Here is a 24,504-nt window from a genome sequence, read left to right on the forward strand (position 1 = left end):
TTACGGATTTTGCCTTCAGCAAAGCTGGTTATTGCACATTCTAATTTGGATTATTAAAATGAATGATTTTGAACTGTATCTTTTTTAAATAGTAATTCAAATCTCATAAAAAATTTATTTAAGATCGATTAAATATTATTTTATAAATAAAAAGTTTATAAAAAAATTTTAAATTTTTTTTCTGATAGATAGATAATATATAAGATTAGATATGAAAAAAAATGTAATAAAATTATAAAATTTTATAAAATATATATTTCATAAAATTACAGCAGATTAATGTCTTTATGACTATGTTATTTGAGCGGATTAGAAAAAAATGAGATTGTACACGTAAGTATGATGCATGATGTATATAAAAATATGTTCGTTTAAATTGAAGATAATTCGTACGATTATAGAAAATTGAAACGATATATAAATATTAATTATTGAGTGATTGATTAAAATTATATATTTTTAAGTAAATTGATTTTATTATTTTTATATCTCTCAACCCTTATTATTTTATGTGCATTATTTTAGATATATCAATTCACCACAATATTTTTAATAATACTAAATATTTACAATTCATAAATTATAATTTTTTTCATCACATTTTTAAATATAAATTTTCAATTATAACAATAATGCTAAAGTAATCTTTATACATACACAAAAGCTTTTGCTTAGGCTGTAAGATAAATAATAAATGGTCCCCAGACTTGCGAATTTGAAGAACAAAACCCTGAATAATCCCCATCCATGATTTATTATTAAACATCTTTAGCTGACTGCTTTTTCTTTGCCTTGAGTTAGGTCGCAAATGGTCCCAACTCTCCTAAGCCAAAACCCTACATTAACAAGGCTCAAACAAAACCTGTCATCTCCTCCTTCCAATCTAACTAAATTCTAGTACTAAAAGGGTAGGGGGATTATGTCTAGTTTTAACCCACCAACAAAGATGAAGAAAAAGAAAATGTTTTACTTTTTTTTTGGGTGGTTAGAAAAGCACTGGGGACCATGACCCATTTTTGGAGGCCCAAAGAAGGGAAAAGAGGTTCAAATGGAAAACAGGAAATTGGATCAAGTGATGATGGTTGGTTACTTGTTTCTCAAAAACCAAACCAACTATACAAACTGAGTCCAAATTCAACTAAACTTACCAGACACGAAATTGTCTTAAAATGATAGTTGGTTGGGTCGTGGGGGACCCACCCACCCCCTGTTTTCTGAATCTCATAACTGAATCTGGCGCTAAAAACTGGATTCACTTCTACTCTCCACCCGCCAATCCGCCACGCCCTTCAATTTTTACAACGAAATTCGAACCGAATAAATGGAAAATTCAAAGCAAAATTAGAAAAAAAAAAGAAAAAGGGAGGGCGTTTCATTCAATCAAAAGGAATTTGAGATTCTTGTAATTCTTTTAGAATTGCTCTTGGAAAGGTATATTCAAAATTCATCTATTCAACAAAAATTGATTTTATATATGGTGTTTTGATCTACTTTTTCAATATTGTTTTACGTCATTTAATGCCCTTTTTTTTTTTTTTTTTGCTTTTGTTATTTTTATAATCTGGCAATTGTTTGATTGCATTCATGATTGCTTGATTCTCCATTGCAGCTTGAATAAAATTGAAGAAGATATGTAGATTATATATGAAAATTTAGGCATTGGAAAGTAGGAACTTAGGGAATGAAAAAAGAGGGGATAATTGAAATTGAAGGATAAATGCTTGATGTTATACATGAGATTATACGATTCATTTTTAATCCACTTTTGAGAGCAATTACCGTGTCTATGTATATGGAGAAATAACACTACATCAAGACATGAATTTCAACCATTTGACATATTTATTTGCAAAATTTCTACAATGCAAAAGGGCGCTGAATTGCCGATTATATAAGAGCATTTTGAAAGGTGGTGAGTAAATGGCACTATCAGACAACGAGCTTTCAGCAGAGGACTTAACAGCTACACAAAGCAATTGGATTCAATATTCTAAACAGCACCGTAATAATCTCCCTCCAGGATCAGTTACTGGCTTTGAATGGAAAGATTACTGTCCTAAAGCTTTCAGGTTTTTTTTTTTATTTGTTTTCAATCATGTTTGATCATTGAATTCATACTTTATCTCTCTATTTTTATTATATATATCAACTTTGTTGATATATTGAGACGTGGGTGTTCTTCCTTCCAGACTTATACAAGAACTCGAAAATATTGACAATGATAACTACATGAAGTTAGTTTGTAGTGACGAAACTATAAGGAAAGTCTCTTCAACGTTGAGACTTGGAAACATGTTCTTTCTGTCCAAGGACAACCGATTTGCAATAAAAACACTACGGAAATCTGAAGTCAAGGTAACAAAATCAACCTTATGTCACGATCATCTTAAATTTGAACATAAAAGAGACTGGACTTGTTGCCATTTCTATTGTGGATTCTGAGTTGTTATTTACGATTTTTTGAGTCAGAAAAGAATGTTTAAATATGGTTAGTGTTTGATGTACGTAGGTCCTAATACAAATGCTTCCAAGCTACTATAGCCATCTCAAAAAGTTCCGCAACACAGTATTGAACAAGCTGTATGGAGTTCATCTGTTGAAGCCAGTAGGAGGTGTTAAGGTAAAAGGAACATAATTATATCTCGCAGTAAAGCTATGTTCCCTAAAACTACAGTTGTGAATCATATCTGGATTATCAACCAACAAGAAGGAAACAAAGGATATCTTATTTGATACGAAACCTTTATTGGTTGTCACTTTTTGTTTGTTATTGTTTCACTTTTCTGTAGCTATACTTGACAAGTTTTGGAAGCCTAGCTCTTTTTTGCAAGGTAATAGGCGCATATGGATATTCTGAATATCAGATGAATAATTGCTTTTTCTTAACAATTGAGTCATAGTTTTAAACAGTCCGACAATGAAGACCTTGATCCTTATTTTAGAACAATTCCCCTCCTATAATTGAAGGTCTTCCTCACTTGAATAGTAAGTATAATGTTTCATGTTTGACCTCAACAATAAACTAAAATTAGGAGCAAACCCAGATGAAAACTCTTAATCTAGATTTTGTAATTAATTTCATTTAAGAATTATATATGACTAATGTTTAATTTATCAAGGTAATATATTACTAATAAATTCTGGAAGTTTAATCACAGTAAAGAATTTTTTGAATAGCATCCTCGTGTTGCAATTGATCATTGCGAGTTGACTTGGTAAACAGGTTTATTTTGTGGTTGTAGCAAACATATTCAAGTCAGATTTATTGATGCATCGGTGTTATGACCTCAAAGGCTCATTACAAGGTCGAAAAGTCGAAAAAATGAGATACCGAGAGAAAACTCTTCATAAAGAGTCGGATCTTGATTTTTTCTTTTACCTCGAACCACTGATCCGAGATAGGCTTTTGAAGTAAGTCCATCAATCTATATCTCTTAGCAATATGGAGCTCCCACCTTTATTAGGGAAACATAGTTTTCTTTTTGGATAAATGGTAACATGATTTTTATGCGGTTGCCTACTCCTTATTGTTTATTTTTTACAGAGATCTGTCGTAGTTTGGCATGAATTATCTTAGGTAGAATTAATTGAATACCTTCAACTGCAAATAGACATGAACAGTATTAAACCCGAAAAAAGGAACAGATTAGAAGGGAATAGAACCCCCATTTTTTACCCTCTCCACCCGCTACTCCCAATGCATGCATGCGAGTGTGTTACCTGACACGTCAATTCCTTTGTTGATTAACAAAAGCATTTTTATTTGATAGGCAAATCAAGCATGATTGTGCTTTTCTGGAGGCTGAAGGCATCATGGATTACAGTTTGTTGCTTGGTTTACATGTAAAAGGATCACCTCAAGGTGAATTTTCCCAGTCACTTTCATTGCTTTAGCTTTTGTGAACCCCTACAAAGATTATGCAAAGACAATACTTACTATTAGATATTACATAAAGAGAATTGGAACACACTTCTAAATAGCATACATGGATGCACGTATCTGTAAACTGATAAGATTTATTTAGGAGAAAATTTAATAACAATAGTTTCAGTTAAAAGAGCCATGCTACACCATTTTTTATCTTCTTATTTATTCTGGTCGATTTTTCCAACTGTTTCATGTTTTTCCATTCTGAATTAGACAAAACTTGTTTTAATGTCATTCAGAAAAAATTACACATTCTAATGTTATATTTGTTGAGTTTATAAAGTAGATTAAACTCTTGGACCCTTAGGATCCTACTCGTGTTGAATCACTGTTTTGATTTTGGATGCATGAAAAACTGTCTTGTTTTGATATTGGACGCATGAAAAACTTTCATAATAGGAACAGGGAAAATTTTTTGATAAGCTTTCAGTCTCTCACAGGTCTCTTGAATCGTGGAAATACATTTTCTCCGAACTCCTCACATCTAGGTAATTGCTTGCATTGAAGAATCTCGATCACTTTATTACATGTTAATTCTTGTGAGGAAGCATAAAGCTACCTCAGTTCTTGGTAATGTAAAGCACAGGGAAAAATATTGTCATATGAAAATACAACAATATTGCATTGTTTGAAATTGCCAAAGAAATTTTATGTTCCTTTATTGTCTTTCTGCAGGTTCTGTTGACAGCAGATGTTCCGACAACAACATGAGAATTTCCAATGATTTGTTGCATCAAAGTGATTTATCCTCGCAAAGATCCTCCATCCCTTCATTTCGAGGTGATATATTGAAAATAAATCTAAGTTTTACTTACAGTCTCTGCCCTTTCCTGTTTCCCGGACTTCCCTTCCTTAGTCTTGCCCAGCAAAAAATGTAATATGTCGTTCGTAAAGATTTCGTATATAAACTATAAGTTCAGGAAGAAAAAAATTTTGTGTTAATTGATTCTCTGAATTTTAAAGTAGTAATTAGTATTACTTTAAAAACCTTTCTTTAAACTATTGTTATTAAGAATTAGGTGGCATCAACCCTTTATGTTTTTCAGGGATTTGCCTTCCATTTCTTGTAACTCTTTCTCATTATTATCATTCATTGTTGCTTAAAAGACAAAGTGAAAGAAAAAAAGACAAGGAACCTGAAAATTCAGAATTTGCAAGAAACTGAATGCTTAACTGTTCCAATGCTGTCATATTCATTGAATAAATATATGTTAGGAAAAGTTCTCTCTTTTGCCAATCATCCTCTCCCACATGTCCCTATAGCTATGAGGAGCTGGCAACAGTGTTGGCAATAAGCTGTATAAGGCATATTCTGTTTTCCTGTCTTTGCAGATTCAATTGACAGCAGGAGTTCTAGCATCATGAACATAGTCTCCAGCGACTCTTTCCAAGAGAATGAAGCAACGGAATTGAGTTTTGGTGATCAGTGGCTACAAAATAACAGGTAAATTTTGCCTGCTAAACGTATGCTCGACATGGTAGTCTTTTAAGGTTTAAGTCTTAAAGTTTGAACGTGTCTATAAAAAGTATTAGATATATAGGTCAAAAACTATAATATTCGTTTTTTAAATTTGGATATGCTTATGAAGTTTCTGACAGAAACCCGAAAGCAAAGGAGAAGTGTGACATTTAATATGGGATACGGCTACTCTTTAATGGAATTTATGCTACATAAGCTTGACTACAGGTGGAACTAATTCTGAGTCAATCTTTTCCATTATTATATCTAACAAAAGACACGTAAAATTCCGATTCCCATTTTAGCAATTTCAACACTGTCTTTTCACATTGCTGTCAATACTGTATGAATCTGGGGTTCAGAGATGATATGGAATGTACTACATATAGTAAGGAATTGATAGTTTCTAATCTTCGCACTGTGGTTTTCTTGCAGTCATTTTTATACCTTTGGTGAAGAAATGTCTGCACGTGGTATTCGCGGATCAAGGAATGGAACAGCAAGTTTATTATCACGTCAAAATTCCAGGGCGCGGGAGTGCCATGATGTTCTTTTGTATTTTGGAATAGTGGATTTTTTTCAAAATTACAATGTGGTCAAGCGAATTGAGCATGCTTACAAGTCACTGCAGTTCGACCGAAAGATGATTGCAGCCATAAATCCCAAAGCATATTCTTCTCGCTTTCAGGATTTTCTTAGTGACATATTTAAAGCAGATGACTCCCTCCTCTGAGCTCACAAACATTTACGCTTTCAGAACATTTACAATATTTATCCTGAGGGATAACTATACACGAGTAAGCTAATGATTCTCTATCAATTGCTTGTTGGTTAGCTGATGAAACTTGATAATTGTATCCCTGCTACAAATGTATGATGCATTCATGCTGCAAAGCCATGATGAATTTTCCTGTCAAAATTTTCTGCATTTGAATCAAATTTATACTGGTTTATACTTTTGGACTAATTTCACATGTCCTATGCTAAGATTAAAAATATAAAAGACCTTGTGAAAATCGTTCAATCCCATTTGGTCAAGGTCGGGTCAAAGATGAAGCATCGATCCGTCCTAATTTATGGGTTGCTTGGGTCCCAGTGGCACAGCAGCAAGCTTGAGGGGCTCTTCTCAAGTCTCGTGGACGTAGTCTTAATAAAATATTAATGTCATCTCAACCCTAAAACCATGCTTAATATGTACAAAACCTAACTGATGAATGTACAAATTTGTGCTTTACAGGATGCAGATAAAGATCAATCTATGCAAGGAATGAGTAGATGTTTGAGTATGATTTCGCTCAACCGTAGCATGTAAATAAGGACTAAAGAAATGGTGCTTTATGCATGGAAGACATCAATGACTAACCATGAAGACAAATCTTCTGTGAGACTGAGAGTTATTCCTTAATTACTTGAAAATAAAGTGTGTTAGAAATTCGAATGTGTTGCTTCTGCATTCCAACTAAGTTCTAATATGAGAAGGGATCGTTGCTGTTAGCCTATTACCTAAGGAATTAGCTTCTGATAAATGAAGTATTCAAATGTACAATGTTTGGCATTCTAAAACATTCCAATTTCTGGTATAAATTAGTTTGGCATGCATTTTCCCCTTGCAATAATGGCATATGTTTGTACCAAGCTTTTCCATGGTGTAACCTTAGAGACCACATAAATCCCCATCTTGACTTTTGATGGTTTCGGTTTGAAAATTATTCCTGATGTCTCTCTACAAGCGAGAATGCGCACAAGCGCTTGTCGCAGTGATGAAAAATAGAAGCTAGGGCCGCCCCTGACCCAACAAACAACGCATAGATTGAGTTAAAGAGCAATTCTCGACCTTTTTAGACTATTGGCCTCTTTGAGGCGGCACAGATTCATGCGAGGATAAGATAAGATCAATAAACCCATGGTAACCAAGGCACTTCTAAACTAGATCATATATATGATCACGCCTACAATTACAAATTAAGAACCCACAAATTGAGTTAGAAAGAGCTACTACCATTTTTAAATTCTAGATTAAGAACCCACAATAACTAAATTTTTTTATTCAAAATTATTAAGATTTGAATTTTAATAAAACTAAGAGTTTAACATTTTATTAGCGGATTGTTACTATAGATGTTGTTTAGTTGTTGTTACCATCGACAATGCCTTTTTCTTTTTTTTATTTTTGATTGATCGAGGCAAAATCAAATAAGATTAGCTCTTTCAATTAAAAACACAATTTGTTATGATTTTGCATGGAGCAGTGAGAAACACGTGCTAAGAAAAACTATGTGACAATAAAACACTCACCAACGAAATTTAGATGAACAAACATTCACTCATTCATGTGCCATCAACTTGGTTGGCTGAGTGGTTAGGATTATATGTCGGGCATTATATGTGGAATGTGGTGAACTTATAGAGTAAAATTGCATGAGCTTTAGGACCACATTCGATTGATAGAGAACTACTTAAGTGGTCCATCTGATCTCTTCTTATCATTCTTGTGGTCCTCTTGTTTCCCCATATTTAATTACGCTATTGCTTTGTGCACTGCCTTCAATTTGTTATTGACTAGTAAAACGACTGTTTCCATGTAAATTTTTAAAGATCTCGAATACAAAGAGCTAGCAGCGAGTGCAAATATAGCCTTTGTTTAAGGGTGGCCACCAGGCTGATCATCATCTTTGTTCCAACACTTTGATTTTTTTTGTCAGGCTTTTTTTTTTTACCATGTCAGGTTTATTTTGTTCTATGTCTAAGAACACTTTACTAGCATCCCAACAATTTTCTTTTTCAGAATTACATATGTTTTCCATGTATAAACTAAGGGTTGGGCGTATATAAGAATTACAAACGATTTCTCAAGTCTTAACACCTTGAGCAAAACCTATATAAGATTGAAAAACACAAAGGAACAAATGGAACAGAAAACAGTTTTTGTTACACGAGCAGATATACAGGACATGGACCACAAATTTGGTAGGATTGGCAGAGATAATGCTGGACAGTTTCGTACAAATGGCTTCATCAGCTAAGCTGTGGATAAAAACCCTTCGTTGGAAGCTGGTGCAGCAGCAAAATAGAGGAAGAGGAGCAAGCAGGTTTCTTGGACCCTACCTGCGATAATAATATCGCTTCGCCATAGCTTTAGGTAGATGCTCCTGGTGTCACGCGTTCCACGAGCTCGTGTTTAATAAAGCTTAACCACGATCTTTTATTCTTCCCTATGAATATTTTAGCCATCATTGCTTTGCACTTGCAAATTTTCAGTTAATCCTTGCTCATAATATTTGGGTTTTAGTTAACACTCAATTCTCTTCGATGGCATGGTTTATTGAGTAGTATTGATGCTCGGACTCGTACAAATTCAAGTCTTCTACTTAGCTTTCAATAGCATTTATGTTAGATCTGAAATTACTTTTAAAGATATCATTAAATAATTTTAAAATTTAAATTTTTAGACATGCAAATTTTTTTATTTTTTTATAAAAAATATACATTTAAATTTAGTCATAATTGATTTGACATTTTTTCATTTTTATATTCAGACTATCATTGATAGTGATGAAAAAAATCAACTGCCATAATTTTATCTAATCTATAATTTGTAGATTTGGTCATTAATCCTGGACTAGATTTCTTTTCTTTTTTTTAATAATAATACTTAACAGTATCATTTTTCTTTTTAATAATCACAGTATAATTCAAAGTTTTTCCTTGAAGGATAAGACAATTAAATTTCATTCTTTCATATTTGGCTTTAAAAAAAGGCTTGAACTCCATATTTCTTTTGGATGAATGTAAACTATAGCTAGCTTTAGCCTAGAGACGGGGTGCCCCAGAAAGAAGGGAATCCAAAGGCGATAAATAGTTGAGGAACAAGAAAAGAAAAACGAAGAGAGAGAAAATAAAGCAGAGAAAGACCCGCACATGCCCACAAATAGCGATGAAAATTCGAGTCTTGAGAGGCTGACCAAAACTGTGAGGAGAGACAAAGCAGAGAAGAGCATGAGCGAAAGCCATGAGAAATCCTTGAAAAAACAAAGGAGAAATAGAATGGGAGACGCAAAAGCAACCCACAGTTTGAAATTTTGAAGAGAGGAAGAGAGAGAGAGGAAAACAAAGATGGAGAAAACAGAAAAAGGTGTGGAGAGAGAAGGAGAAAAGCAAGAATTCATGGTGAAAAAGTCGAAACGCGGGATCCTGGTAGGGAAAAGAGCTGGCCCCTCTACTCCTTCACCTACCTGGAGACTTGGGTTCTCTTCTCAAAATGCCACTACTCAAGACTTCCTCCAACTTCCTACTGGACCTTCTATATCTGCTAGAAAACTCTGTGCCAACCTTTGGGAACTTCAACCTCACTACCCACTTCCCAATATGCGCAAAGGAACTGCCAAGCTTCGCCTTCACAATTTTAAAGACAAGGGTTTTGACGCTGATGTTGATCCTCCTGATACTTCCCTTGATCAGGTAGCGCTTTCTTTCTTACAAATAAAGACCCAAAAAGAAAAAAAAAATGAAAGAACTATTTGTTGTTTTTAAAGTTTTAGTATAATTCTTTGGTGGTTCTCTGGGTTGTTTTTTTATTTAATTTTTTATGTTAAGTGGGGTTCAATTTTTTTTTTTTGTTTATGTATCTTTCTTTGTAAAAAAAAAAAAAGCTTTTGCCTTTTTTAGATTCTAATTGTTTGGTGGCTTAACTGTTCCTTGTCTTGTGTTTCTTGATGTTCGCTGTCCATCTTAATTGTTTCTTTTTCTTTCCTCTGCTTATTCTATGCTGCGAATGATGAAAAATTTGCCTCTTTTTGACACTTAATAGTTTAGATGCTTAGTTGTCTCATATCTGGTTTTTCTGGTGCTTCTGTGGGGCGCACACCTATATTCTGGTGTGAAACATACTGCTTTTTCTTTCCCTTTCTTTTTCTTCCTTTAAGTTTCATTGTCAGTTGCTTTAGTCACCATTTCTAGTGCTTCTCATCTATGGCCAGTTTGAACTGAAATGCTATTATTTTGTATTAATGTGGTCTACATATTTTGGGTTGTGTAATAGTTGAAGTTTATATAGTGTGTTTAGTGTAGCTTTAATCAATCACTAAACAGGTAATGTTGTTGCAGTAAGAGTTGCTTTCTTTGCTGCTTGATTGGTTAGTTCATTGGCTAATTTTTCTTGGATATAAATTTTATATTTTAAATGGTTCTTTTGCTGATTATCTTGTTTGGAATATGTGTTTGAGATGCATTGCCTTTTAGTTGCAACTTGCAAACTACTAATCAATTTCTCTTCTCTATTTCTGGCTTGTTGAACTTGGTCCATTTAAGGGACATCTGGCCACATGTCTCCCAATTCTCTCATGTTTTATCGAAGGGACGCATACCTTTGTACTTCTACTGATAATTAATCTCTACCCTGAATCTCATGTCAGCCAGCAAGTGCAAGTAGCTTGAGGAGGCATATTGCAGCATCACTGATGCAACACCATCGATCAGTTGAAAGAAATGGTCATGCTCTACAGCCTGTATCTCCAGCAAGTTGTGGAAGCTCACTGGAGGTCAACATCTATCCACAGTAATCTGTAGATCTTAATACTAACAAAGCTATTTCTTTTAATGAAGGACATTGCCTTTTCCTTTCAATAGAAACAGATCATGTTCCATTGAGCTTCCAAGTACATCATCAAGTACATTACCAAAACCTCCATACACTTCCATGAGGTGTGAAATACTGTTAGTGTTGTGCACTATTAAGATGCAACTACTAGACTAAGTCTTCCAACAACAGATAATCTTTCTAATTTGAGATAAAAAATGATAATTCTTTTAAATTGGAGATCATATATAAAAGTTATGTAGACTATGCATACTACTAGTTTATAATTATTTGTGGCTAAATTTCCTGCTGGATCATATGATTTTCAGTGACTGCCATAATGATTAAGTTGATTTTTATCGATAACTTTGCACTTCTTCTCTTTTTTTATTTTTAATTTTTTTTGGTTATGCTTCCTCATGCAACAGATTGGGATACAGCTATTTTACTGCAACCGTATTGCTTCAATAGATTCATATTTGCATTTTCTGCAGGTGGCTCCATATAACCCTGCAATGACACCATCTAGTTCTTTGGATTTTAAGGGAAGGGTTGGGGGATCAGGTTATAGCCTTAAGACATCAACGGAGTTGCTCAAGGTACTCAACCGAATCTGGACTCTTGAAGAACAGCATGTATCAAACATGTCATTGGTAAAAGCTCTGAAAATGGAAGTGGATCATTCTCGGGCCCGGATCAAAGAGTTGCTGCAAGAGAAGCAAACAGAAAGGCAAGAAATGGACAATCTGATGAAGCAAGTTACAGAGGATAAACTTGTTAGGAAGAACAAGGAGCAAGACAGGATCAAAGCTGCCATTCAACCAGTGAGAGATGAGCTAGAAGGCGAGAGGAAGTTGAGAAAGCGCTCTGAAATCTTGCACCGAAAGCTAGTTCAAGAACTCTCCGAGGTAAAATCTTCTTTTGCTAATGGATTGAAAGAATTTGAGAGAGAGAGAAAAGCACGAATTCTACTGGAGAATCTTTGTGATGAATTTGCTAGGGGAATAAGAGAATACGAACAGGAGGTGCGGTTCCTAAAGCACAAGCATGAGATTGATCAAGTTGATGGGGAAAACCCTGAGCGGCTAATTCTCCATATTTCAGAGGCATGGCTTGATGAGCGGATGCAAATGAAGCTAGCTGAAGGTCAAACTGATCCTGCTGAAAAGAATACAATTGTTGACAAGTTAAGCCTTGATATAGAAACTTTTCTTGAAGCTAAACGCTCCATTGGATCAAGCAAAAGTGAACTTAAAGAGAATTGCTCACACCGACATTCTTTAGAGTCCTTTCCGTTAAATGAGGCTGTTAGTGCACCTCAAGGTGCAGCTGACGAAGAAGGATCCAGTAATAGTGACTCACAGTGTTATGAACTGAACAAAACTGCAAACAAAGTCCAAAACAAAGGGAGCTGTAAGCTTCATGGGAACAATGCTTTTGTAAGTCATCCTGAAGAATTACGAAATCCAATTTCGACAAGGAAAAAGGTGGAGTCTCAGGATGCCATCAAGGGCACTAAATTGCATGTTTTGCGAGGGCAGTTTGATGAACAAATGGCTACTGGAGAATGTATACATGATACAAGATATAAACGTAATGGAAACCATGGATTGAGCTCAAGTCATGTGCTTGATAGCTTAATCAGAAATCCTTCGTTGTCCTCAGAAGGTGACAAGGTTCATCCTGAGAGTAGCTTGAGGGAAGATTCATGTGTTCAATCTGTATTTAAAGGCCGTGCCAGTCCAGTTCGACAATGGGTATCAAAGTTGAAATCTCCAGATTTTGAAAAATCTGATTCTTGTCTGAAATTGCCTCGGGGTGTTAAGGAGAATACCTTGAAAGCAAAACTACTAGAAGCAAGACTAGAAAGCCAGCAGTCCCGCGCAAAAGCTTCCAAGGGGTCCACATAGGTTGATGTTAGATGTGGCTGGTGGAGACTCTCGATTGCGAAAGATCTTCCCTGAGAGCAGAGACGGAGGATTATGGTGCTAGTTTATAGAGATTGTACATAACTTTTTTTTGCCTGTAATATTGGAATTAAATATGTAATGAGAAATTAAATGTTATCGTGCGATAGCATGGATCAACTAGAATGCTGCTTCTTCATAACTTGATTACCATCATCGCCATCCAGTCTTTCTAGATTATAACATCTGCAAAAATACTCTTCAGCTGTTAGTTTCTCGGCTAGCCACGCTCATAAATGGCCACTCGTTCAGGAACCATTTGTTTCTAGAATTACTATGATCTGGTAATGCCGAAGAGATGAAATAGTTAGCGCATGAAATTGGTTTATTATGACAATTTCCCTCTTTCAGTGATTGCTGACGTTCGTGCGGATTTTATAAATTGTTTGATAACCAGTGCGCGGATATATTCGGTGCAGCATCTTATTAATCAAAAACATCTGAAATTTGATGGTATTTTGTTGCTTTTGACCGTGAGAAAAAGAAAAACATTGATGTAATCCACCATTAAACAAAGCAAAAGCGGTTCAGATCTGAACTTCTAGAGTTGTAGTGGTACTTTCTGTGCATATAAAAAAAAATACAAATCCAACCGAAAGGGGAGAACTTTACTTCTCTCTGAAATGACCCAACATCCATCGTCAACAAATAAAGGCACAAAAAATAGTTCTAATCATTTAAAATATAATATAATAATATAATACGAATAAAAAATATAAAAATAATATAATTTAAAATAAATTTATAAATAAATTTAATAAAATTAAAAAATTATATTTTATATTTTTATATAAAATATTTTACACGATAACATAAATTATTAAATTTAACAAAAAAAATCAAATCATATTTATTTATTTTTTAATTGATAACATTGCATTTTTTATGAAGTGACAGGAGCATTTTCATATGTCACCATTTTTTTTAATTTGTTTACAAATTTCTTTCTTGTCTACTTAAATAGCTCGGACTGGGATAGCTATGCATTTTAACATTTTGTTATCTTTTATGAAGTGGTTCACTCTGCTAAAGAATATACTACAACTTTCGACAACTTTCGACTTGGTGATGGATATTGGTTACTTCAAAGTTTAAACCGCCCTGTTTCAGTAATCAATAGTGCCTTCTAAGGACAATATTGTTGGGGTTTTTAATGGTCCAACTAGTATATGAATTTTTTTTTGGTAAAAGCCTTTCATAAATAATTAAAAATATTTTTGATATTTATGTTTATTGGATATATTAAATTAATTTAATATATCCAATATTACATTAAATTTATGATGTTTTTATTGTTTCTTAATGATCCCTTATCGTTTATTTATAAATATAAAAATCTAGACAAATGTTAAGATAAATTCAATATATTTTTATATCTTTTTATTGCTCTCATTTTGATTTTATTTATTTTGATTTGTACATTAAAATATAAATCTAAAAAATACTTCATGCTTTTTGTCTATAATCATATTTATTTTTTGTCGTTTTAGAAATATCTTAAGATTTTAGCTAAACACAAACAAATATTTTTCTATAAAATTGCTAGAATTTAAAACATATATAATATAATGTGAAATTTGATCCAAGAAATTAGAAGAATAAAAGAAATACATGAGTATAATTTTTTTTAATTAAAAAAATCATAGATTTTGGAGATAAAAGTTTAAAATTGTTTAATATCATTTTTTTAAAATTGATGTATTAATTAATTGAATTAAATTTTAAATTTTACATAAATATAATTTTATTTAAAAAATATTACATCAAAATATACTAAATTACCTTATTTATTATAGAAATTTGAAACTCGACAAGAATCTAGTAAGAACTTTTGAAAAAGGAAATCTTGACCCACATTAAACTTTAAATGTTTTCAAATCCTAATCACCTCTGAGTAACGAAAAGAAGAGTTCTTAATCAGCAACAATGGAGGTACCCCAGTTAGAGAGAAAACAAAACCTCATTAGCCGGTGCACGAACTCAGAGAAATTGTTGGCCAAAATACTAATTGTTTAAATAATAAAAAAGAAATCCCACCTTGTTATTTTGCTAATAGTGGAGAATGATAACTAGATACCAATTCCACTTTGCAGTTTAAATCTCTATTGCTTGAAGAAGAAATTTTCTTTCATCATTGGGACCCGCAAATTTTGATCAGAAATCAAACTAATTATACAATGAAAACATGTCACACCAACCAATAATAATAACTCATGATTGAAAAGATACCCCCCATTACCACTAATTTCGCCTTAATCAATTTGTAGACAAGAAAATCTTATTCTCTGATTCCCTGTAAATTACAATTTCGAAGGCCCAGAATTTTCTGGTTCCTCATGTTTTGGCCTATAAAATGAACCCCAATTTCTTTCAGTCTCACGAGTCTCAGCTTCCTCACTTCCAACTACATAAAAGCAGTACTTACTATAAATAGTAGTAGCATATAATATAATATGATTATAGTGATTTTTTCCTTTTTTGGTGATTCGAGTGCATAAGAGGGACCCAATTACGGAGCTCTCCGAACTCCAAACCTGAAAGGAAGTGATGGTAGGCTACGGCTGCTAGTTCATGAATGCCCCTGGATGCGCAGAGGAACCGGCAATACTGAGGCCAGGGTGCGCAGGCTGAGGGTTTGCATGAACTGGGAGACGTGGTTACCTTGATCCTTTTGGTATTGGAGTGAAGGGAGCTCCGCTGTTCTTTTTCCCTGTTTTCCTGACCTTTTTATTTTTTTTTCTAGTGCTTGAGTTATTTTTATAATTAGCAATTAGAAAAATTTTTTTGCTTTTCTTTGGTATGTCTAATCTCATGTTTTTCCCTCAACAAATTTGCAGGTAAGAACTTTGGTCCATGATAAGAAGCAAGCACTGTTGACTCCACAGAGAGAAGGGCACTCTTTTTTCCATGTGTTCAGTTTTAGACTTACTTTTGTAGTTAATATTAACACTCTGTTCAATCTACCAACTTCTATTGTTGTCATGACCCAAGATTTTGAGAAAATTTCCCCTTTGTTTTGAAAGTTGGAGACAATCAGAGAATAATTGATTAAATGTAATGAAAAACTAACTAAAGGAAACTAGTAATCACCGGATTTCTTTTGCACTGAATAACCAATGTTTTCTTTTTCAGGCGCTGATTTGGGCCGCCTGTCGTCATATAACTATGTTACGGATCGAGATTAAGTTTCGAATTCGTATTTTTATGAGGTATTATTCGTTTTAATTTTTTGATCTTTTAATTTTATCTTATAAAAGACTTTTCTTATAAGAAAAAAAAATGATGTGAATATTTTTATACTCTAGTGATTATTTTATTATGATTGATATAAAATTCAAGATTCTTTTCGTGACGTTTTCGTCACGAAGATTGATTATCCTGTTTACTTTTCTTAAGGTGTTTGACGTTGATCGAATGGTTTAGAATTGGCTCTGATATTATTTGTCACAGATCGAAACTTAAGTTTCGAACTAACGCGATTCCGAGACTCAAATATTCATGCATTCAGCGTCTTAGATTAACTTACCTGTTACGATTTATACCTTTGTGAGGTATTATTCGTTCTGATCTGTTTGATTACACTATTTTATCTTATAAAAAATATTTTATAAAAAAAATTAATATAAATTTTTTTTATATCTCAATGATCTTTTTATTATATTTGATATGAAATTTGAGACTTTTTTGAAATATGTGAGAATTACACTTAGCTACTTAAATAAAAATTCCTTCCGATCAAAATTGGGCATTGAGATATTTGCATGACACTTGCTATCTTTAGAACCACAGAAATAGAAGCTAGCTTTATATATATATATATTTTTTTTTTTTGACTTTTTTGTCTTTGGGACTATGCTTTTGTACCTTTTATCTTTTGATTTGTATTAAAAAATAAAAATTGTCAATAATAACGACAGAAAAGATTTTTTAAAATTTTATTTTTAGGTTAATATATAACTTAATTTTTAAATTATAACACGTTTTACCATTTAATTCTTATAAAAAGATTTATAATATTTAAATTTTATTTTGTCATCTCATTTGCATAAAATATCATATTTGTTAATAATATGTTGATATTGTAAAAAATTAATAAATAAAATAATGACAAGTGGTGTATTTTTATTAACTAATATTTCATCATTATTTTATTTAACATTGTTAAATTATTAGTATAAAGTATTCAACAAAAGTAAAGTTAAGATAAAGATATCAAATGCAAATTTTTTATAAATATAAAATCCTAAAAAATAATATAATTTAGAATTCATTTTATTAATTAATCTTTTACTTTTTTTTTTGGTCAAAAGAAAAAATGCCCTTCAGCAGCCTGAAAGCTAATTTTTCAAAATGACATAATACGTTTCACTAACACGTAGGCAGAAAATCCCTCTCAGAGATTCTCTACATCATTGAAATTTAATAGTCCAGATCACACTAATTATTGTAAAGCTAGCCCATGTACCCATATAAGGGTTGAGGAACGAGGGACCATTTTGAGTCTAATCAGTGTTAAATCGGGTTTTGGTGGCTCCCAATGGAGCTCTCAACACCTCAACCCTGAAAAGAGGTGATGGCATAATGGCTACAGCTGCTAGTTCATGGATACCCCTAGGCTGTGAGCCGTGGACATCGTGTGGCCCGTGCAGCCTAAAGGTTTGCATGAGCTGGGAGACGTGGTTGCCTTCATCTTTTTGGCATTGGGGTGAAGGGAGCTCCTTTTGCTTTTTCTAAGTTTAGTTTAACGCCCTTTTATTCATTTCAACAAAAATTTTACTACATTTCCTCTCTCTCTCTTTCTTTTTTTCTTTAATTTTTATTAATTTCAACAAAAATTATGCTCTACTATTCCTTAGTTGATATGTTTATGAAAGATTATACTCTTTTTTTATTTTTTATTTTTAAATGTATTAAAATTAATTTTTTACAGTATTTCCTACTTTTGTATATTTTAAATTTTAAATGTCTTTACTTTTTTATTAAAATATGAAACATCAAATTTATAAAAAAATAGTTGGTCAAAAAATTCTATAAAAATAAAATTTTTAATATTATATTCATTAAAATCATTCTTTTAGATTTCGTAAAAATTTGTGAAATGGAGAGAGTATGTAATTAAAAATTTAGATTAATTTATTTATGTATGTAAAACGTCTTGCATCATTTATTTCAACTGTTGCATGTTCAGGATTGATGACAATTAAAATGCATGACTAATTACAAACTACCAGCGGAAATTGGCTTTCATGGCTGGCTTCAAAGTACTTCGTTATAACTCTTTCAATTTCCAAGGCTTTGGTCTTTGAGAAGTACATTGCTAATTAATTAATGGTAGTAATTAGCTTTACTTGACTCTTGCAGGTGGCAGTTGTGAATAGGGTTGGAATCAGAATTTCAGATTTTTTTTTCTTTGGTGAGACTGAAACACAGATGTCTCAAATCTATCAATTGCATGGCCATGAGCAACCATGTATAGAGTATGTGACATAATAATAATGAATGTATTTGTTGAAGGTTTACACTTGCATTTTTTTAACATAAAAAATCATATTTTTTAATAAAAAAATACATATAAAATTTAAAATTACTGAAATGTTAAAGATAATTGCATAAGAACTAAAATTTGAATTTCAAATGCTACAATTTCAATTGATGCCCAATGGTCCAATACAAGTGATCGGTTGAGTGATAATATTAAAAAATAATCCAAATTTCCTAGATGTTCCTTTTCAAAATTAAAGAAAAAATTTAGTAAGGGTAGATAGCAGATGGCAATAGCTTTTGCTCTGCTGTCTGCTTTACCGATCACTGTATCCCATAACTAAACTATCCCACAAACGATCATCTCTGATTCCCTCTTTCCACGATACACCAAATCTAGCCTTATGGATTTCCGTTACTGTCCCCATCAATGCCTTTTTTTATTGCCAATGGTAGTTATAATTTATGTACTAGGGATTTGTTTTCCTACGCTTATCTCGCTCCTGTATATAAATACCTCCGTATGACCGTAGCACTCCATCACTCTCCTGGGCTTCTCTTTTGGCTTGGACCGCATTGAGTCAGGACCACCAAATTTAATGTTTACATTGGTGTGAGCTTTACCTACCCTAAGTCTAGCATTTAACAGGGACTGCCTAGCTACTTCCACCTCAAACTTTTTTATGAGGGGTGCTTTAATCGGTGATTTTTAGACTTTGGTTAATTGAGGTTTTTTATTGTTTTGAATTTTTTTTTTTGGGTGGAGGGCCTTGGGAGGTTCGAATGGAGCTCCCTTTGTCCAAAACGATTCATGGTTACCTCTGGGTTGCGCTGGTTAACAGTGATGTATGCGCAGCTCAAAGGTTTACATGATTCAGGAGACGTGTTGGGAGCATCTATCACGTTTAGCCGATCAGCTTATTGAAATAATGAAGAATTTACAAGCAAAGAAGAAGAATAATAAGGCGACCAATAAGGCCTTTTAGTTGAAGTTGAACGCCATTAGTTTGCTCAGTCAGTCGGTTTTAGGTCGGCTGTTTATGTATTCAACTTTGCGCGTAAAACAACGTGAGCATTTGCTCGTTTGCCAGGCGTTCAATTTTGTACATATATATTATTTTCTTGTATGTCTTCTTATGTTCATATGCTGTTTCATTATTGACTACGTGTTGAAAGAATATTTCTTCTTCAATCTAAATCAATTTTTTTTAATAAAATTATTATATTAAATCAAATAAAAAATAACCAACAAATCAAGAAATAATCAAACAAATTTAATATAAAATTTAATCAAACTCACACACAATATATCTTAAATCTAAAACCTAATAATTTAATAAATTTTTTTCTTGTCAATAAATCAAAACTTCATTCAGTTATGTTTAATTTTATTTTTTTATTTTTTTATTATAAGCCGATAAAGTTTCAAAAAAATTTAAATTAAGAAATATCGAATCCCAAGAATATTGTTAATCGATATTCTAATTTTATGCTAAATATTGGACCCGTTCAGCCATTCTCATATACGCTAACTTTTAACGTGTTTAACTACTAAACTATTTTTATTTTTATTGACAAATTACGGAATTAGTACCATCGCTTATCTAGACGTATTAAAAACGAAAAGAAATAAACCGTTTGGTAAACAAGATACGAGCAAACTGACCATGTTATCAACCAAAAATAAAATATTTTAAACGGGGAACAGCAGCCGTTACTAAACTTAAAACGAAATGGAAGAACAATTACCATTTACCAAAAAAAAAAAAAAAAAACCGATGAGCTTAATAAACAAAAAAATTTCGGAGCCAACCACCACTGACCGACTACTTCCCCTCAATCAACTATAGAATAGCTATCAACTGCTTCATAAGCTCTCGGCCCCAAAAAAAAAAAAACCGAAATAAATGAAATAAAAAGCTTAAAAAAAAAACGAGTACAAAAGGCTGCAAAGATTCTTAATCTTCAGTTATTATGGACATTTACAGTTTGGGCGTTACCAAATGGAGCACCTAAATCCATCTCCTCCCTTGGTTTAGGTAACGCCAGCTAATCATTCCTAGGGTTTCCTTCCTTTTTGTTTAGCTTCTCTTTCGTTGTTTTCTTGTTTTATTTACTTTTGTTTTGAGATAAAAAGGGGGGTAAAAGAGATAAAGAATAGAGGTTTTATGTGGGGATTGGAATGAGAAATCAATTGAATTCGGATCTGTTTGACCCGAGAACGGAGATGGACTCTGACTATTTGCGTGGGGCCTCTGCCTCCGATGGTGATTTCGGTTTCGCTTTCAACGATAGTAATTTCTCCGACCGACTTCTTCTGATCGAGATTATGGGTGGCCCCCCCGGCTGCCGCCCTGATGGAGAGGGTTGCACCAGTATCGCCGATTGGGCCCGCCACCGCAAAAGGCGCCGAGAGGATATCAAGAAGGAAAACGGTTTGTTCCACTATTTTGCTTATCAATATAACTATTTCCTTTCCTTTTTTTTTTTTTTTTTCCATTTCTTCCTTGTTAAATGTCTCTCATTGCTACCGTTTGGTTAGCTGAGAAAATGAAAGAAAATAGAAAATTGAAGCCTATTGTTTAATTTTAAAAGCTATTCTTCGTGGACCTAAGTTGGAAAAGAGAAAAAAAAAATTCAGGCTTTACTTGTTTTGGGAAAATTTTGGGGAAAATGAAAATTTTAAGAAGAATAATATTGTTTTTAAAAAAATATAATTTAGACACTTAATAAATTTTTATTAGGAAATTTACTTGTTGAAAATTTTGTGAATTAAAGATTGTGCTGAAGATAGCTTTTCTTCTGCATGGTCCTAAAGTTAGTTGTTCTCTTCCTGCCGAATGACATACCCTTCAAGATCATAGAACTTGAAGGTTAAAAAAGAGATTGAAAGCTGATAGCCTGATATAATGGTGTTAGACAGCTATTTCAAAGAGATGAGATTTACTCATTTTAGCATATAAATCTATTCATAATATTTTGTGGTTGTCTTGCGTGTTTTTATCCTGTGTTGTCAGGGGATTTGATTCCTGATTTATGGTGTTCCCTGCATATGGATGCTTATTCTTTGTATCTGTATGTGTCTTGTATATGAACATAGTCGGTTTTATAATGTAGGCTGGTTTTAACGGTTTTTGTTTTTCTTTTTTTTTTTCCAGTTTTGGATCTTAGTTTATGTCCTGAGGAGCAGATTTTAAATGGCAACCAGCCTGATATGGATGATGGTGTGGGCTGTGAGAATCAAGATGAGGAAGCAGTGGCAATGGTTGAAGAAACACTATCAGGTTTTTATGTTGTTTAGATAATAGACTATAAGGTTTATTTACTGCTTATATTTATTTTTACGCTCAAAAGAATGGAAGCTTTTAATCAAGCAAGTTTGCCAAAGGTCTTCCAAATGTTTGTGTTTTTTAGTGAATAAAAATTGAGCAAAATACAAAACTGTTAGAAGATTATGGATATTTACAATTTATCTGAATAAAGGAGAAGGAAGTTTCTCTATTTTGAATTAGTATCATTAACAGAGGATTTTAATTGTTCACTTTAAATTCTCACTCCTTGATGACCGTGTATCACTTGGCTCTTGGTTTTTGCAAATTTGGCATAGTACAAATTTTGAACTAGCTTAGAACTTTTGTAGGTGATGAGGATGCAAATAGCAATGATTCAAACTGGAGCATGGATTGTTCTACAATTCTGAGAGTTAAAACGTTGCATATTAGCTCTCCCATTTTAGCTGCAAAAAGTCCATTCTTCTACAAGGTCAGAGATCTTTTTTCTTTATAAAAATTATTTTAAAAAGAAGGATTGTGTTTCTAGAATGTAAATATAGCTTGCCAGAATATTTGTCACCATTTATCTTTATTGGTAATTACTTATTTGTTCACTTGTTTATTGACTAATTGTAGCTTTTCTCAAATGGGATGAGGGAATCAGAGCAACGACATGTAACCTTAAGAATCAATGCCTCTGGTATGCATAAACTTGAATAGATATTTCTTGGATTCAAACAGGTGTGAGCAGTCAAAGTTAAATGACAATTCTTCACTTTTATGTACAGAGGAAGCTGCCCTCATGGAGCTTTTGAATTTTATGTATAGCAATAACTTATCTGTTACCACAGCTCCAGCTTTGCTTGATGTGCTGATGGCTGCTGATAAATTTGAGGTTGCCTCTTGCATGAGATATTGCAGCCGGCTATTGCGCAATTTGCCTATGACACCAGAGTCAGCTTTGCTTTATTTGGATCTTCCCTCAAGTGTATTAATGGCTGAAGCTGTCCAACCATTGACTGATGCTGCAAAGCAGTATCTTGCTGCTCGTTACAAGGACATGACTAAGTAAGTTCCTGTTCTGCAAGCTTCATGTTCTTTTTAACATGAAATTGATGGTTTTATTAGTCTGGCAATGAGGTTACATACCTTAACTAGTGGTAACTGCCTGTAAGATAAAAATTTAGATATTTGATAAGTTTCCAGATCTCCATCTTTACATACTCCTGGCAGTAATTTTTTTGAGCTCCTCTGATCCTTATAGTTTGAAAGTGCATTTTCAACATGGAGAATAAGCTTTAACGTTCTTTGTGAAAAGAAAAACTGGAAAGGTTTAATGCTATAGACTTGGGAAAACTTAAGGATAACTGGAAAGGTAATGTTAATGGCAACAGAACAAGCTGTGAATCTACTTCTCTCTCTTTCTCTCTATCTCTCTCTCCCCTTTTTTAGGTTAGTCAAAGTAGAAATAAGGCATATTTAGAAGTTCATGTTTATGCTTTTGGGGCACATTTTACCAGGTTCCAAGAAGAGGTAATGACTTTGCCACTAGCTGGGATTGAGGCAATATTGTTCAGTGATGATCTGCAAATTGCATCTGAAGATGCTGTGTATGACTTTGTATTGAAGTGGGCCAGGGCTCATTACCCAAAACTGGAAGACCGAAGGGAAGTGCTTGGTTCACGCCTTGCACGCTTTATTCGCTTCCCTTATATGACCTGCCGGAAGCTTAAGAAGGTGTTAACTTGTAATGATTTTGATCATGATGTTTCATCAAAGCTTGTGCTTGAGGCCCTCTTTTTCAAGGCTGAAGCCCCGCATAGACAGCGAAGCTTGGCTGCAGAGGAGTCTGCCACTTTGAGCCGTCGCTTTGTCGAGCGAGCTTATAAGTATCGACCTGTTAAGGTGGTGGAATTTGAACTTCCCCGTCAGCAATGTGTTGTGTACCTGGACTTGAAGAAGGAGGAGTGTGCAAATTTGTTCCCATCTGGTCGGGTTTATTCTCAGGCGTTCCACCTGGGTGGACAAGGTTTCTTCCTGTCAGCCCATTGCAACATGGACCAGCAGAGCTCATTCCATTGCTTCGGGTTGTTTTTAGGTATGCAGGAAAAGGGTTCCGTTAGTTTTACAGTGGACTATGAATTTGCAGCAAGGTCAAAGCCAACAGAGGAGTTTGTTAGCAAATACAAAGGCAACTACACATTCACTGGGGGCAAGGCAGTTGGCTACAGGAATTTATTTGCCATACCTTGGACTTCTTTCATGGCTGAAGACAGTCTTTACTTCATAAATGGTTTTCTCCATCTTAGGGCTGAGTTAACCATCAGGCACTAACCATCTCCTGTTGATGGAGTTTCTGTCCATTTACTTTAGCTGCTCTAACTCTTGTTTATTATTTTCGTTGTTATTTCACTTGAGCGGAGCAAAACTCAAGATGTACTAAGTAGAACAATGGGTTAGATGCTTCTTGTTTTGGAGATTTGAAGTATGATTAAAGATTGCCCCTTTTGTCTTGCACCAAAAATGGTGCTCAGAAAATGATCCAATGAGATACTGTAAATGGATGTGGACCATGTGATGAGTTGAAAAGTTGAATGTTATGGCTGGTTCCAGTTTAGAATTAAACCATTCTTCGGATCAACATTAATATAATTGTTTTAATATTTGATTCAGTAGTTAACAGTATGATTTACGTTTAAAGAGTAAAAGTTGAAAATTTTTATCTCAAATCTATATTATATAAGAGGCTAAACTACATAAAACTCCTTAAGTTTTAACAATAATTACAGTCAAAGACAGTAGTTCAAAAAACCCTACATCCC

At 33.5% G+C, this 24,504-nt stretch overlaps 3 protein-coding genes and 1 long non-coding RNA gene across 6 annotated transcripts; all 4 read left to right on the top strand.

The window, feature by feature from the left end:
* The first annotated feature begins 1,260 nt into the window (after window positions 1-1,260).
* On the top strand, window positions 1,261-6,766 carry LOC111313325 (phosphatidylinositol 4-phosphate 5-kinase 10-like). Of its 2 annotated transcripts, none has more exons than XM_089752623.1 (10): window positions 1,261-1,431; window positions 1,872-2,069; window positions 2,190-2,355; window positions 2,510-2,620; window positions 3,224-3,411; window positions 3,771-3,862; window positions 4,369-4,416; window positions 4,604-4,708; window positions 5,261-5,372; window positions 5,823-6,323. In XM_089752623.1, exons 2-10 carry the CDS (start codon window positions 1,921-1,923, stop codon window positions 6,118-6,120), a joined length of 1,269 nt encoding a protein of 422 aa, XP_089608749.1. In that variant the 5' UTR covers window positions 1,261-1,431; window positions 1,872-1,920; the 3' UTR covers window positions 6,121-6,323. The 2 variants fall into 2 exon arrangements, 1 of the variants encoding a protein (XP_089608749.1); XR_016332594.1 differs by lacking the exon at window positions 1,261-1,431 and adding an exon at window positions 6,625-6,766 and having other exon boundaries at window positions 1,801-2,069; window positions 5,823-6,184.
* Window positions 6,767-9,156: 2,390 nt separating this feature from the next.
* Window positions 9,157-13,028, top strand: LOC111313914 (uncharacterized protein At5g41620-like). Its single transcript, XM_022914787.2, has 3 exons — window positions 9,157-9,845; window positions 10,799-10,924; window positions 11,457-13,028. The coding sequence occupies exons 1-3, from the start codon at window positions 9,501-9,503 to the stop codon at window positions 12,870-12,872; spliced, it is 1,887 nt and encodes a 628-aa protein (XP_022770522.2). The 5' UTR covers window positions 9,157-9,500; the 3' UTR covers window positions 12,873-13,028.
* A 2,178-nt stretch (window positions 13,029-15,206) lies between these two features.
* On the top strand, window positions 15,207-19,568 carry LOC149512088 (uncharacterized). Its single transcript, XR_016332850.1, has 2 exons — window positions 15,207-16,138; window positions 18,291-19,568. It is a non-coding gene; the product is annotated as an uncharacterized LOC149512088 (long non-coding RNA).
* A 721-nt stretch (window positions 19,569-20,289) lies between these two features.
* LOC111313915 (BTB/POZ domain-containing protein POB1-like) lies at window positions 20,290-24,354 on the top strand. Of its 2 annotated transcripts, none has more exons than XM_022914788.2 (6): window positions 20,290-20,845; window positions 21,569-21,694; window positions 22,051-22,172; window positions 22,319-22,382; window positions 22,471-22,750; window positions 23,203-24,354. In XM_022914788.2, exons 1-6 carry the CDS (start codon window positions 20,593-20,595, stop codon window positions 24,014-24,016), a joined length of 1,659 nt encoding a protein of 552 aa, XP_022770523.1. In that variant the 5' UTR covers window positions 20,290-20,592; the 3' UTR covers window positions 24,017-24,354. The 2 variants fall into 2 exon arrangements, with proteins under 2 accessions (XP_022770523.1, XP_022770525.1); XM_022914790.2 differs by having other exon boundaries at window positions 22,534-22,750.
* The last annotated feature ends 150 nt before the right edge of the window (window positions 24,355-24,504 follow it).

Source organism: Durio zibethinus, chromosome 23, assembly GCF_047325235.1.
Source record: "Durio zibethinus cultivar Kanyao isolate XHJ-2024 chromosome 23, ASM4732523v1, whole genome shotgun sequence".
NCBI lineage: Eukaryota > Viridiplantae > Streptophyta > Magnoliopsida > Malvales > Malvaceae > Durio > Durio zibethinus.